Source organism: Nematolebias whitei, chromosome 15 (genome assembly GCF_014905685.2).
Source record: "Nematolebias whitei isolate Nwh7 chromosome 15, NemWhi1, whole genome shotgun sequence".
Classification (NCBI taxonomy): Eukaryota; Metazoa; Chordata; class Actinopteri; order Cyprinodontiformes; family Rivulidae; genus Nematolebias; species Nematolebias whitei.
The window spans coordinates 20,770,517-20,785,881 of NC_056512.1; the positions used below are offsets into that span (position 1 = coordinate 20,770,517).

The following is a 15,365-nucleotide window of genomic DNA, read 5'->3' on the forward strand; positions in this document are numbered from 1 at the left end:
GTGAAGAGCACCAGAGTTGATTTTGTCATCCAGTGTCTTCAGAAGAAAGAGAGACACGAAGAAAACGATAAAGCCGATAAATGAAAATGAGGTTGATAATTTTCATTTATCATGCGATTGATTGATTGATTTGTTTATTGCGACAGGCCTACCACCGCTGCCCCCATGCTGATAGAAAGAAAAGCTTGAAAAGTCAGTTCCTGCCATTGTAGTTTATTTTGAAAGGATTATAAAGTGGAATCCATGGTCACAGGTGAGCTCAGCTTTACCATCATAATACATGCCCCCCCCCCCCTCCACATTGATATGTTGAACAGGTAAAAATAAATCTAAAGCTCTCAAGCTAGCAGAGTTAGCAGCACATGTCTCTGTACCTGAAGCCTTTGAATCAGAGGGTTTTCAGCTGCAGGACTGGGGTGAGCGAACTATCATTTTGAAGGCTACAACACAAAACTGGGAAATGTTGTAATTTATACAGCAGCAGCTGAGATTAACCCCAATAAAACAGATTTCTCTGCTTTGAAACAGTTTGTCGTGCTACATTAATGAGCCCTGCAGGAGTCAAAGAACAAGTTGGTCTCATGTTCAAAATGGTGGCTGGGATGTGGATGGGAGAGAATGGGAAGATGCTGAAAAAAAAAACAAGTTCTTACAAATTTGATGGTTTTTTTGTAAAAACACACGTCCCTACTAACAATTCTCGTTTCTGTTGGATGTAAATCACTGCTTTAAATTGAGCTCGTTCTCAAAGTCATATTTAGGCGAGATGTTTGTAGCCTTTCCACAGACTTCCACTTTAAAAGAGCTGAACTTTAATTTAGCAGCTTGGAATTGCGCAGTGAAGCAACAAATGTGAGTTCTGGTTCTGGAGAAGAAACCTCCATTTTAGAACAAACAAAGAGCCGTTCTGTGTCCCACCATCACGTGGACACGATTTCCACTCGGTGAAATGAGGACGTTGATTTGTTGGAATTCCGAACAGCCAGAAAATAAAAATCAAGTTTTTCCTGTTTTCCATATTTATTAACTAAGAGGACACTTTTCTTTTGAAATCAGAACCTGTTCAACACGTGGAGCCACGATCTTAATAAAAATCTGATTTACAAGTGGAGGTTTTAAAGCAAAAACAGATTTAGATCAACGCTGCTTAAAGCTGATGGAGAATTTATTAACCTTTAGGACGGGTATTCAGACATTCGTTATATTTTATCTCTTGATGCTGTGACACAAATCCATCTAAAAAAAATAAATCTTACGTTTTGACGAACTGCATTTCATGAATACACTGGCTGTAATTAGTTACTCCACTTCCTTCTAGATTAAAATATTTGGGTCAGCTCCAACATGAAACTCGTGTTTACGTACGGATGTTTTCAGGGAGGCAGTAAAAAGGTTTTCCATGCACGAGTCACGAGTGTACCGGAGAATCGGGCTCAGACCTGCGGCTCTGCAGTCCTCAGCAGCCCCTCGGGCTCCGACAGGGCGCAGTACAGCGTGTACCCCAGCTCGTCCACTTCCTGTTCCGTCAGCTCACAGAAGAGGTTCACCTTGGGGCTGAGGGCGCACGGCAGCCTCCCAGCCTCCAGGTGCTCCACCAGTGTCCGCAGCAGCTGAAGGAAGCGGTCGGCCAGCGCCTCCTGGGTCCAGTCCCCCTCCTTCTCGCTCAGCAGCAGGATGGCGTTGGTGAGCTGGCTGGCGTTGAGTCGGCTCAGAGCCGGGGTGAGCTTGCACACGGCCTTCGCCACCTTCAGGCAGGCGCAGCGGCAGCCCCCGTCCTCCTGATCCAGCGCCCTGAGGCGCGCCGTCTCGGCCACGCGGAAGCTCTGCCGCCACAGGTTCTCGTGGCGCTCCGCAGCGAGCCGGTGCGGCTTGGCGATCAGCGAGGTTCCGTCCTCCATCACGAGCAAAGGCAGGAAGTCCACGTAGAGCCTGCGGTTGGTCTCGTACTGAACCTCCAGGGTCAGCGTCTCCGAGGGAACCACAGGACGGATGATGTAATCCAGGACGCTCCCGATGGCCGGCCAGTTGATGGAGCCGGCAACCAGCTTGTCGAAGACCTCGAGGACCACTTTGGGGGAGAGGTAACCTCCGACCATGCAGCGGTCCCAGTAGCTGCTGTTCCGTGGGAAATACTCCAGGTTCTCCCTGCGGAGCAGCCAGAACCCTGGGAGGTTCATGATGGTGTCCTCTCCTGGAATGGACGACCACAGATTCTTCTCCAGGACGAGAGGAACCATCAGCTGGGCGTGGTCAGCTGTCACCACCTGAGGGCGCGGAGGAAAATAATAAAACATTTTAAATTAAGTCGTAGCTTTCTTTAAAAGGGATGCACACTGACTTTCTTAATCTGAGATTAAATTAAGACGAGAAGTGAGAGAATTGTACTGGTTTTGGTTAAAACCCTGAAAATAATGTGGTATCACAAGATAAGCAACAGTTAGAAGATGTTTTGATGATGATGCTCAGCTACCACCACACATAAATTTTACCACAGTGTCTGTTAAACTGAATTGTAGCCGTGTGTGTTTTCTAAGGCCCTATTTACACAGACATGGTGGGGAAACGTAGTTTTTTTCGTATGTTAATTAGAGGAAAACATCCGCGTTGACACGGATGAATTTTGTGTTTACATGCAACCGAAGGAATCCACTTCCTGAATCCACTGTAGTTTTCATGCCGGGTCATTAGTTGGCGCTGTGAATTTTGTACATTCACCTAATGCACATGCGTGCTCCTTTCCTCGGGCCTGAAATCTCAGCTGACAACAACTTAACAAGTTAAAGTTGGATTTTGGATAAGAGTCGACAGAATTGACGCCAAGCGTGACCGCTTCATCCAACAGCTCCACACCGGTCGCTGAGCGGACCAGAACAGACGAGGATAATGTCGGACTTTCTACTCCGTGATAATCAGTAGCTGGTTTACAGCAGGTAAATCAACGTTCTTAATAATATTTTTTGTGTTTGCTTCGATTACACAACAACTGAGTTTTTATTTAAATTTTTCCTGAGAGAAGAAGCTGTCCTCCCACCAGAGGTGGACCGGTTCTGAACGAGTCTCAACCCAGGTTCGGTGCCGGAGGACGTGGAAGAGAGAGATGTTGGACAAACTATTTATTTTAAAATCCCCTCAATTCTTTTTTCCAATCCACTGAATATTTTAAGCTGCATTAAGCAAAGAAGTGACAGCCTGAACGAGCCAGATGAACAACATGGGACCAGTATATCCAGGATGACAACAGAGGAAGAGTCCAGTTCATTAATGTAGTTACAGTTCGGTTAACATGTTTTTAATAGTGTGTTCAGTTTAATCATCAGTGTTTGTGTGACATACAGTTTGTGGTGTTGAATAAATAAATAAAAATTAAACCTGATGTCTTCATTTTCAACTTTAGCAACATGCAACATGTCTTGCATGAGTCCAGATAACTTCATTACATCTCCCACACAAACATAAATACTGTTAATTATTGTTAAACTGTTATTATTTAGCACATTTAGTATGTTAGTACGGCCCGACGCATGAAATGTGTAAACGAGAGATGCAGGTAAGAGAGCGAGTAAAAGAACTTTGAGTTTGACTTTGAAAGACTGTCTTTATTATAGTTTTTATTTTTATTTTATTTTAAACAGTATTTATGTTTAACAAAGTGAAGAAAACCTTTTTTTGTAAAAATAGTATTTGTTTAGTGAAGTGAAGAAAGACTATGTTTTATATAAAGAAAGTATTTATGATACTGAAGTTAAGAAATACTACTTTATTTTTTATAAAAAGTATTTATGTTCAATGGAGTCAAGAAAGATCTTTTTTTTTTTTTATATGTATTTTTTTCCTGAAATAGTTTTAAAGTTCAACTTTATGTCAGGAGCTGCATTGTTGATGTCACCATTAAAATGCACTTTCAATAAAGTATTGACAAAGCTCAATGTAATTTTTATGTTGAGGTGGTGGAGGGTTGTTAGCAGCTGCTGAAAGTAACTAATAAAGTAACTTGTAATCTAACTTAGTTACTTTCCAAATCAAGTAATCAGTAACTTAACTAAGTTACTTTTTCAATGTAACTATGCCACCACTGAAGTCTGAACACTACATATACACATTAAAATTATGTAGATTTAAGAGTTTAGAACATTGCACAAGTGAGTTTATAAAGCCTTAAAATATATAAACACTAAAATAAATATAACGTTTCTACTTAGCGATTCTTCACTTATCGCTGGGGGGTGTGAAACGTAACCCCCGCGATAAACGAGGGACTACTGTATTTTAAATACGCGTCTCCAGGCAGAAGCATGTTTGAAGGAGTTCTCTCATTGGTTAGGACTTCACGGTCAGGAGAGAAGGCTGAGCTCAGTCAGAGGGGCTCCAGGTCGTGTGCGACCAGTAACTGACAGGAAAATAACCAATCACAATGCTGATGTGCAGTGGGTGGGACCAAAACGCAGGACTCTGAGCCTTCAGGAAGGCCCTGGAAGGAGGTTTTTTATTTTATTTTATGACCTGTAAAGATTTGTGCATTCACTCGCAACCTGTAAATTTGAAAATCCACACAGAAATTGTAGTTGCTCTAAAAGATTATGTTTAAATATGCCATGCAGGTTTACATACAGTAGATCATTTTTGATATTACAGTTGCATTTTGGTTTTATTGCGTGATACATTTTTACATGAACAGTCAGTTCTGTGGCTTACTCTCAAGTTGGAGTTGAATGTCAGCCTTCCTTACCTGAAGGTCATCGTACAAGCTGCCGCTCAGGTACATCTCTCGGAGCGGCATGTCCGGCAGTTTGGCATGAAGGAACACCCTGAGCTCAGCGCAGATGTCCAGAGCCGCCTTTCTGGCTGCGGCCTGCTCCTCAGCGGGGATGCTGACGCTGCTCTGGTAGAACGCCCACAGACGCTCCTGCAGGGACAGGCGCATCCGTGCCCGCAGCAGGTCAGACTGAGCGGCGGCGCCTCTTCCCACAGCAGAGCGCCCCATGGCTCTCCGCTGACAGTCTGAGGAGTTACAGATGGTTTTAGAGAACATGCAGCTGAATTTGAATCAAGTTTCTTCTACAACTTTCAAAGTGGAGGCAGAGGACAGATTTTACAAAAGCCGGGGGTTGAACAGGTCTGTTATCAGGACCATCTATGGATGCGTTCTGCTTCCATCAGAGAATCACAGGATTTATGTTCACTTGGAGAGAAAAACAACGAGAAGCATCAGCACAATAATTAGCTTTTGCTCAGCAACAGACCAGCAAACTAAACCGATCGTTTCTTGAAGAGCGAGCCAGATTGGAGATCCAAACAAACCGGAATATGAAAAAACCCTGGACTCCCGGCCCACAGACCAAATCAATAGTATAACGTGTAGTTAACGTGTGCAGGATGTTGCTTGATCCTGGCATTAGCAGTGAGAATACATTGATATGTTGAGGCAACCCTCTTCACTTTAAAGTTAGGTTTATACAGTCGCCGACAGCTATGATGCCAGATTCAAGGGTTTGAAGCCAGTGGTGGCTGTTGACCAAATAAAATCTCGAGCAGGATTATTTTGAACACTGGGGTACCACAGGGCTGCATACTCAGTCCACTGCTTTTTACCCTGTTAACACGTGATTGCAATACAATCCTTCCTACTAATCATATGGTGAGGTTTGCAGATGATATAACCTTGGTGGGTCTCGTCACTGCAGATGATGAATCTCGCTATAAGGAGGAGGTAAATATGTTGACAAAATGGTGCAAGGCAAATAACATTTTGTTAAATATTAGCAAGATGAAAGAGATTATTACTGACTTTCGAAAAGGGCGTGGTCAGCATCAACCATTGATCATAGATGATGTTTTAGTGGAGGATGAGCAGTACCAAATTTTGGGGGGTATACATCATTGAGGACCTTTCTTGGACCACTAATACTAAAGCATTAGGGACGAAAGCTCAACAACGCTTATATTTTTTGCGTAAACTTAGACGTGCGGGGGCATCCACATTCATTCGGAGAACTTTTTATTGTGGTACTATTGAGAGCATTACTTCCAGTGGCATTAAAGTGTGGGGTGGAAATTACACTGTTGCCTGTATAAAGGCTCTAGAGTGTATTGTACAGCTGGGAAGATAATTGGTGTTCCACTTCCATCATCGCAAGATATATACTCTAAGTGACTTACTCGCAGAGCGACCACAATTGTGAATGACGGAAGTCATCCAGCACATTATATGTTTGAAGTCCTGCCCTCGGTACAGAAGCCTTCGTACACGCACTACTAGCTAGTCAAACAGTTTTCTTCCATCAGGCAGTGAGAAGGCTGACTTCTCTCCCACGAGTTCCATCCATCTAAGCTGTTAACTAGATAAGAATTGCGTTTTAAAATTGTATATGGTATCTAGCTTGCAGGATTTTTTTTAAACATTATTGTTGTGTTTTTTTATGGATTATGGAAATACTTTTTATTACTATTTGCTCTTAATTATTGTGATGTTTTTAAGCTATGAGTTTCACCGGGGGACGGCGAGAAAAGTAATTTTGATTCTTGGCATGTCTGTACATATGATGAAATTGACAATAAAGTACACTTTGACTTTACATGAAGAGCGATGGATTAGGCAAGAATAAACAGAAAGAAAGTTTAAAAATGACAAACTAGCAGACTTCACCCTCTGGAAAGCGATCTGTTTGGACCTCTGTTCTGAGCCGTTCTTTGTGAAACGATGAAAAAAAGCGAGACTGGTTCGTAGCGGATTATTTGCGCTACCTGCTGCTCACCATTAGAGAACCATTTTACTGACTGGAGTGGGAAACCACGTGCTTTTAACAAGAATCCCGCAAAGAGAGGAATTTAAAAAGAAAGTCATGGTTCAGGTAAACATAAATCACAGGATTCTCTGAAGGCCTTTAGAAAATGTTAAACCACTTCATGGCGGAGCTCTTTATGACAGTACAAGCAAACAGCTGCTATCTAAACTGTAGGGAGACAAAAAACAAACACCCACTGTAAAGAAAGAGTGAAATTACTCCCAGTAGGCCGTCTGTCAACAGATGAAACATGTCAAATTAAATTAACGCGTTCATTCAACACAATCTGGGTGAACTTTAAGTGACATTAATGGAGTAGAAGGCATTCTCACCTGGCTCAAAAGAATGTGAGGACGTGGGCAGAGACTGGAGAGACCTGCTGACCGTGGACTTCATGTTGTGGTTCAGGACTCGTGGCGAAGACCCCATCCAAGTAGGCTCCTCCCAGCTCCTCTTTCCCGTCTTCTCCATCTTGGTGGGGCTGGTGGGGGCGCTTATGGCACGGTCGTACATCTGCACAAACAGTGATGAAAGGTTTATTTTTCCTTCTCCGCAACATTTAGGTGCACAATAAACAAACCTGTCCACAAGCTGAGAGCTTCTCTTACTCTTTTGACAGCTAGTGTTGCGATGCCAAGCATGGCTGCCCCGCCCACCCCCAGCACCAGCTTGGCGTTGGACAGCATGAAGTCGATAGCTGTTCCGATGCCGTTGTCGTCCTTCTTCCCTTTGCGGTCTCCGTTGACTCCTGCCATCCTGCCACTGAAGAGACCAACAAAAGACTTCCTGTGTTCTGCTGGTCCAACACAAGCTGTGTGACGGAGCACCCACCTGAGAGACGCACCTCCAGACGGCCCGCGGTGCCTCCCCCCTTACATAAGCCCACCCAGTCCACTTTTGAGAAAGAACTGGCCCCTCTTCAGCGCCGCCTCCTTCTGCTCAGAAACAGTCAGGGCCTGGCAGCGGCGAAACTCGCGGGCCACGGCCCAGCGGTAGTAGTTCTTGTCGGTGTAGTGAAGGCGACGCCCGGCTCGGAGCAGCGCCCTGTAGAGCTCCAGCACGGCGCTGCGAGACCAGCTGCCCATCAGGGATCACACACGGAGGGGGGGGCGCCCTGGAACCTGGACAAACAACGCATGGCACGAAGAACATCCAATTAAACGAGAGAAATTGAATTTCTTATTGCTGAAAGCAGCTGAATGGGTTTCATGGCTGAACTGTTAACGCAAGTTGAACTTGAACAGCTGACGTGTTGTAGGCAGGAAATAAAAGCTGAAAGCAGAAAAATGGCAGAAATGAGCAGAAGAAGGTGAAACAGGCTGAACAGACAACATAACAAGAAGAGAGTAAAGAAGAAAGATGAAATTAGCAGGAAAGTAGCTGAAAAAGCTAAAAAAAATAAATAAAGAAGCTGAAATTAGCAGGAAGAAGCTGGACCAGAACAAAAGCTGAAATGAGCAGTAAAAGGTTTTAAACAGCTAAAGGGTTTGAAGGATGTTCATTTTCAATGGGAAAAAAAACATGGCCGACACAGCTAAATAGACAAGACACAGAACAGAAACTGTGGAACAAAATACGCCAAATTAATGTTCATAAACTAAAGTTTCTTATTAGTGAATGGTTTATAAACAATCACAACTGAAGAGGAGCGTGGCTTCATGTCGGATCAACCAACCATTACCTACAGACTCAACGAAAAATAGTTTTTATACAAAGACGGGAAGAAAAAGGGATTTTTTTTACTTTACGACACTTTTATGATCATATTTGTTCTGGAACCACAGAGAGAAAATGTTTTGGTCTATTTTAGTTCAAAGCACTTCGACGAACAAAAAGACATTAAATATTCTCCATGAAAATGGTTATTTTCAGTCGAATAACAAAATGTTGATTTTTATGGTCTCAATTTGAAAGTTTTGTTTAAGAACAAAGAGATGACAGTCCAAGGGTCAGGTCTGGCACTCAAGCTGTATTCAGCTCATGATTGCATTAATTTAACATTTTTTAAAATATTAACATTGATTCATAAAACTGTATTTTAGCAGATGGATTATCTGAACACCTGCCACACATGATCAGGTCTTTAATGTTGTTGTTTTTTTACTGTTTATTGTAAAAACAAAGTTTTCAGGTACTGAATATTAGCTTGTTATTTGACTTATTTAGTGCTCCAGATGTTCCTGCTTCTCTTGTCTGTCAGTAACACCATGAACTGGTGATCAGGTTAGAGAAGAGGACACTGAGCGAAAACAGCAGTCAAAATGAAGAAAGACAAACCTTCAGACAGGTTTAGAAAGCAGCTGGTCAAGAAAACAACATTTTAAGAAGTCATGCTTATGAGCAGAAATGGTGGTGAAGCTCCCAGGGAACGAAGCTAACACGCCCAGCTCAGATATCCAGAATCTTCCTTTAATTTGTGTAGTAGCGCTTTAATCAACGCTTCCTGTCGAGTTTTAATTTTTAGTTAATCTACAGAGCTCTGTAGAAAATGGCTGACCCGACAGAAAGTCACACATCTCTCACCAGCCTGTTAGCTTCCTGCGGCAGGTAGTTAGCGCTGACCTTAACTTCAAACAGCCTCGTGGACAAAAACACTTCCGCAAAACGTCCGAGCACCGACCGGAAGCAGCAACACGAGTTAACGCAGCACGAGACAGCACGAGACAGCTTACGTTTCAAACCACGGACTTTTATCTTTAGAAGGAAACCGAACCGGTTTCTTGCCGGGGTCAGATGAAACGGTGACAACCGGAAACAAATAGTTTCAACTCGATTACTACTTCCGGGTTACGACGGCATTTAATTTTAAACGCATTTTACTTTATTTTAATTTTACGCATTTTACTTTATTTTAATTTTAACGGAAGGAATGGACTTCCGGACACTTTTAATTTACTTTTTTTTTTTAATTGATTCACCATGTCCTGGATGACTGAGAAGATCTACACAAACAAAAACACAAGTTTTTGTTTATTTCTTTTTTTCTCTCTTTTCATCCTAATGAGAAAAAAGGTGTATATATATATATATATATATATATATATATATATATATATATATCAAGGTCAAGGTGTCTATTGTCATTCACATCACATGTGATACATGAGGTGGAACGAAACTATGTACACAGGGTCCCAATTACATCCAACAAAAATACAAATTGTAAAGAAAAACAGTATCCAAGACATGAATTAAGAAATACGCAAAAATAAGAATATACTAAGCACTAATAGTACAAAACAATGTGTCAAGCAACAGAGTCTGAGTGAGCAGATGAGGACGAATGAACACAGCATCATGAAATAAATCAGCAGCATGAGATTAGCATCATGGATAATCAGCAGCACATATCAAGCAATCAAGTGGCATTACAGTGATTTTTCACCTTTTTTTTCACAGTATTTTTCACAGTGATTATTCTGGTTAGATATTCATGAGTCTAACAGCCTCATGATAGAAGCTGTTCCTTAGTCTAGTGGTTCTACACTTAATGCTCCTCAACCTTCTGCCTGAGGGGAGCGTGGCAAAAAAGTGTGTGTGCTGGGTGAGTGGGGTCCTTCATGATGCAGGTGGCCCTCTTCCTGCATCTAGAGGTGTAGATGTTTGTGATGGTGGAGAGACTGACTCCAACATCTTCTGTGCAGCCTTCGCCACTCTCTGCAAAGCTTTTCTTTCTGCAGCTGTGCAGCCTCCATGCCACACGTTGATGCTGGAGCACAGGATGCTCTCCACTGCACACCTGTAGAAGGAGGTGAGGACTGAGCTTCCCAGTCCAGTTCGTCTCAGCCGCCTGAGGAAGAAGAGTTTCTGATGAGCTTTCTTGATCAGGCTGGCGGTGTTGTTGCTCCAGCTCAGGTTGTCATTCAGGTGCACACCCAAGTACTTGTAGCTGGAGACCACTTCCACCATATATATATAGTCCACCATTCTCCTTGAAAAACTGAATAAATATGGCATTAGAGGATTAGCACTAAAGTGGGCATCCAGTTATTTGAATAATAGGAAACAGTTTGTACAGGTAAACATGTATTTATTAGATAAATAAGGAGCAGACTTAATAAGATTTTATCTTCATCTGCTGCCTTTCATTTTATTTTTGTTTTCAAATTACATACATGTAAATTGATATGTATTCTTATTATTATAAAATGAATAAATAAATAAATAAATGTAAGATCAGAATTTTGTGTTAATGGATGTGGAGTTCTCCAGGGCTTAGTGTTGGGACCACATTTGGTTATTTTGTATGTGAATGGTCTGGTTAGTGTGTCAGGGCGTTTTAAGTGTGTTTTATTTGCAGATTATACCACATTTTTTTGTTCGGGTGAACGGATGTTAGAAATGATTCAGGCAGAATTTGTAAAAATACAAACTTGGTTCCAACTTAATAAGTTATCGTTAAATTTGGGGAAAAAAAATACAAACTCTATGCTATTTAGTAACAGAAATACAATTATCGAAGTCCCATTTAAAATTGACAGTATTGAAATTCATAGAGTTAATTAAATACATTTTTTGGGTGTCGTTATTGTTGAGAAGCTGACATGGAAATCTCGTGTAAATTACTTAAAAATAAAAATAGCAAAATCAATTGCATTACTGTATAAAGTAAAAGTTTTTTAATGACAAAGCTTTGTATATATTGTATAATGTAATGATTGTTCCACATTTAATCTATTGTATTGAAGTTTGGGGAAAAGCATGCAAAACAATTACAAATCTTATTTTCATTTTACAAAAAAAAGCTATAAGAATTAGTTGGAAGTACTATGGTCACCCAACAAATATATTATTTCATCAGTTGAAATTATTACAGTTCTATGATTTGGTTGAATATGGTCTATGATTTGGTTTGGGGAGTGGTGGCGCAGTGGTTAGAGAGGTGGGCTTGTGATCCGAAGATCGCCGGTTCACGCCCCGGCCCCGACAACATCAAAATTGTGGGTGGGGTAGGTGAAACACCCACACTTGCCCCCACCCTCATTCGCCCCACTCTAGGCCCATGAGCGAGGCCCTTAACCCCACCATCTGCTCCCTAAACAGGTCTCTCTTGAAAATGAGTTCTCGTGGCTCAATGAGACTAACCTGTATAAATAAAGGCTAAATGAAAAAAAAAAATAGTATTTTATAAGTCATGTATAAAGCTCATAAAAAAATATTACCCCCAAATGTTCGCTTAAATTAGTTAAAAGGAGTCATTATAACCTTAAGGAAATGGAAATATTTGTAAAACCTCCATTTAGAACTAGTCTGAAGGAGCTGCGTTGATTCAGGGAGTAGGATTGTGGAATTGCCTTGACCATAAAAATTTCTAAAACAATTTATATGTTTAAAAAGATGATTAAGGTAAAATTGATAGGAAATTATGATATCATGTGAAGGATGCCTTATGGATTTTGTTTTCGCTTTGGAGAAGTTCAAGCCTGAGTTGTTTGTTTATTTATTTATTTTTAATAAGGGGCAGATATTATAAGAAATTTCTTCTTCTTTTTGCACCCTTTTCATTCTGTTTTTTTTTTTTCTTTTTGATGAATTTGTTTTGTTTCTTTTAAATGAATGAATAAATAAAATTAAATAAAAATATATGTTTAAATAGCTATAGATATGTAAATAGGTTTATTTATTTATTTATACTGTAGTCAGTGCTTACCTCCATTAAATAAAGCGCTGATAAAACAAATCCAAAAAAAAGTTATTTTAGGTGTGTTTTAAAATTTCTTATTATTTTTATTTTTATTAACTTAAACAAATTCTAAATTCTGCTTTTTTTTTCCCTTTTTTTAAAATCTCCAATGGGGAAATTCTCTGCATTTTTCCCGTTGCACATAAACACACACGTGAAGCAATGGGCTGCCATCCAAGGCTCCCAGGGAGCAGCTGGGGGGCACAGAGTGGGGCAGGTGAGGGTGGAGGCAGGTGTAGGTGTTTTACCTTTTCCACCCACATTTCGATGATGTCGGTCCGGGGAGTTGACCGGCGACCCTCCAATCACAGGCCCACCCTCTCTAACCTCTGTGCCACCACTCCACTAAGGATGGCAACAGGCTGCTGCCAATTTAAAATGTTTATTTGACAGCCCTCTGTGTTGGGGTTCGCTGCAGCTGCCACTATACCAAATTTCAGATGAATAGCTCTGAAAAAGCCTGAGTTATCATATTTTTTTCTTTTTAGCTAAGGCGGCCATCTTGGATTGTTTTATTTGGATGCGGTATTTGATGGGAAACATTCTCAGCCATCACCACACCAAACTTCAGCTCAATATCTCTACAATTGGCTGATTTATAGTATTTTTCCTTTTTAGCTCAGTTGGCCATCTTGGATTTTTGACTTGCATTCAGAGACTATAAGGGATCGTTCTCAGCTACAAATAAACCAAGTTTCAACAGAATAGCTCTAAAAATGGGGGAGTTATCATATTTTTTCCTTTTTAGCTAAGGCAGCCATCTTGGATATTTGATTTGCATTAGGAATATATAACTCACTCTCAGCTACAACCATACTAAATTTCAGCTCAATATCTCAAAGATTGACTGAGTTGGAGATACACTTTGTGGTTCGGGCCTCACTAAAGTTGATGGAAGAATAAGATATAAAGTTAAGAAAGTTGGGTGGATAATAGGTGCACTGCCTATACGAGGCAGTCCCCAATAAATAAGTGCAACTGTGTCACAATCAGTCCAAAAATATGCAGTATCCTCATAACTATTTGTTTTTATACCTTTTTCAGTAATTATTAGCAAAAAACTTTACTGAGATGCATACGAGTAAAATAAATCAGAACAGCCAGAACATGGTTCAAAACTGTGTCAAATTAGTGAATAAAGAATATTTTTATAGCTATTCTCAAGCATAAATAAATGGCAGGTGGTCAGACACTGAGCAGCCAGTCTGTGTAAATATTAGGGCACACACAAAATAGTTTTTTTGTCTTTCAGCTTTTTCCTCTTCTTGGATTGCCACAGTGAGTCATCCTCCTCCACCTCACCCTGTCCTCGCTCCACCTACCTTCATGTTCTCTCTAACGGCTTTTTTTTTTTTTTTTGTAGCTTGGAGCTATCCTGGTATATCTGTATACATTGCATTTAATATTTGCCTCCATGTGTACATACAGCAACAGGAGCTGCCTTACCTTTCATTAGCAAGGCTTGGTCTTGAATTTGCATAATCTGTAAGTGGAAAAATGTGCACAACAAGGCTCCTGGACATCCACCCCACATATTTACAATGTGTACTAGTACCATGTGTAAAAAAAAAGAAATAAACACATGTAATTGTTAATTTAGGAATAGTTATTTAAACAATGAGTTATCAATGCAAATATATTAAAATGTTATTTAAAAAAGATATGATCATCATTATGTTGCATCAGAAACTTTTATTGAATCAAATGAAACAACTTCCAACATTACATAACCAGCTTTTTACTCAACAACCAAAAAAAAAAATTTTAATTAACTTTCACTAAGTAAACAGTTCTCATTTGAACAGTTGTTACAGATTACATTATTTATTCTGCTTAAAATGCTGTTCAACAAACTATACGTGTTAGTGAAACTCACTACTGTGATTACGTTAAAAAAATGTATCCTGATGAATTTGTAATCTGATATTTATTTGGAATTACCTCATCAAGATATCTTTCGATTATAATCAATATGACTTTAATAACAATAATTTACATAAAAAATTTACTGAAACAGAAAAACAGAGAAAAACATTTCCAAAACTGATTATAATATGAAACTGAATGCTTCTTAGTTTCAGCTGCTTTTCATAAAATGTGTCACTTTTCTTGCAACATAAAAATGTAGTTAGCAATAATTTCCAAAATTGATATTTAGTCTCACACAAAGAAAAAAAAACAGTTTCAATTAATTAAATCATCTCCCCACAACTGTGCTAATATATTTTTTTATTTATCACTTGAAAAAGTTATTCTTGGCATATCTTACGTATATTTCCTTTTCTAGATGTCTCCTGTTTATGTTGTGCCTTCTAGCTCCAAAAAGCAGCTACATCTAAAAACTACAGCATTTTCCTAGTTGGGGGTGGGGAATGGATGGGGAGTACTACAGTATTTTTAGAAACTCTTATTTAGATCCAAGTTACATTTTGGTCATCACTGATACATTTGTGAGCTCACGTGCCACACCATATAGTCCTTTGGCTTGGTCACTACAATATATCACATCTAATGACCTAAAAGACAGAGCTGGTCTTTTTCTCAGGGCAAGAACTTCCTTCCTTTCATCCTAGGTATGATTTGCATATCTCTGACATCGTCATGCTGAAGCAACCAACACAAGTAGCGCTCTGTCCCCATGCCCCATCCACTGGTGAGGAGGGGTTTCACTTGGCGCATGCTAATGTACCACTTATAGGTTTCCTCTGGAACTGCATGATGCCTCAGGGCTTCTTGAACCGTCTCAGAAGTAGAGTGACGTTCACCAAGGCCCAGAGTCTCACCCAGTCCCAACAAAAGGTCAGCTGCTTTAGCCTTGCACTGCCCTGTGCCCTCCACATACGCCTGGTAGAAGGGAACTCCTAGATGGTCCATCTCAGTTAGCCAAACAGCACCACCAT

At 40.4% G+C, this 15,365-nt stretch overlaps 1 protein-coding gene across 1 annotated transcript; it reads right to left on the minus strand.

Moving 5' to 3' along the window:
* Positions 1–1,151: 1,151 nt before the first annotated feature.
* mief1 (mitochondrial elongation factor 1) lies at positions 1,152–9,542 on the minus strand. The gene is made up of 6 exons (XM_037689448.1): positions 9,455–9,542; positions 7,614–7,903; positions 7,391–7,544; positions 7,115–7,295; positions 4,727–4,998; positions 1,152–2,264 (listed from the first exon to the last, which is right to left on the minus strand). Exons 3-6 carry the CDS (start codon positions 7,535–7,537, stop codon positions 1,434–1,436), a joined length of 1,431 nt encoding a protein of 476 aa, XP_037545376.1. The 5' UTR covers positions 7,538–7,544; positions 7,614–7,903; positions 9,455–9,542; the 3' UTR covers positions 1,152–1,433.
* Between the last annotated feature and the right edge of the window lie 5,823 nt (positions 9,543–15,365).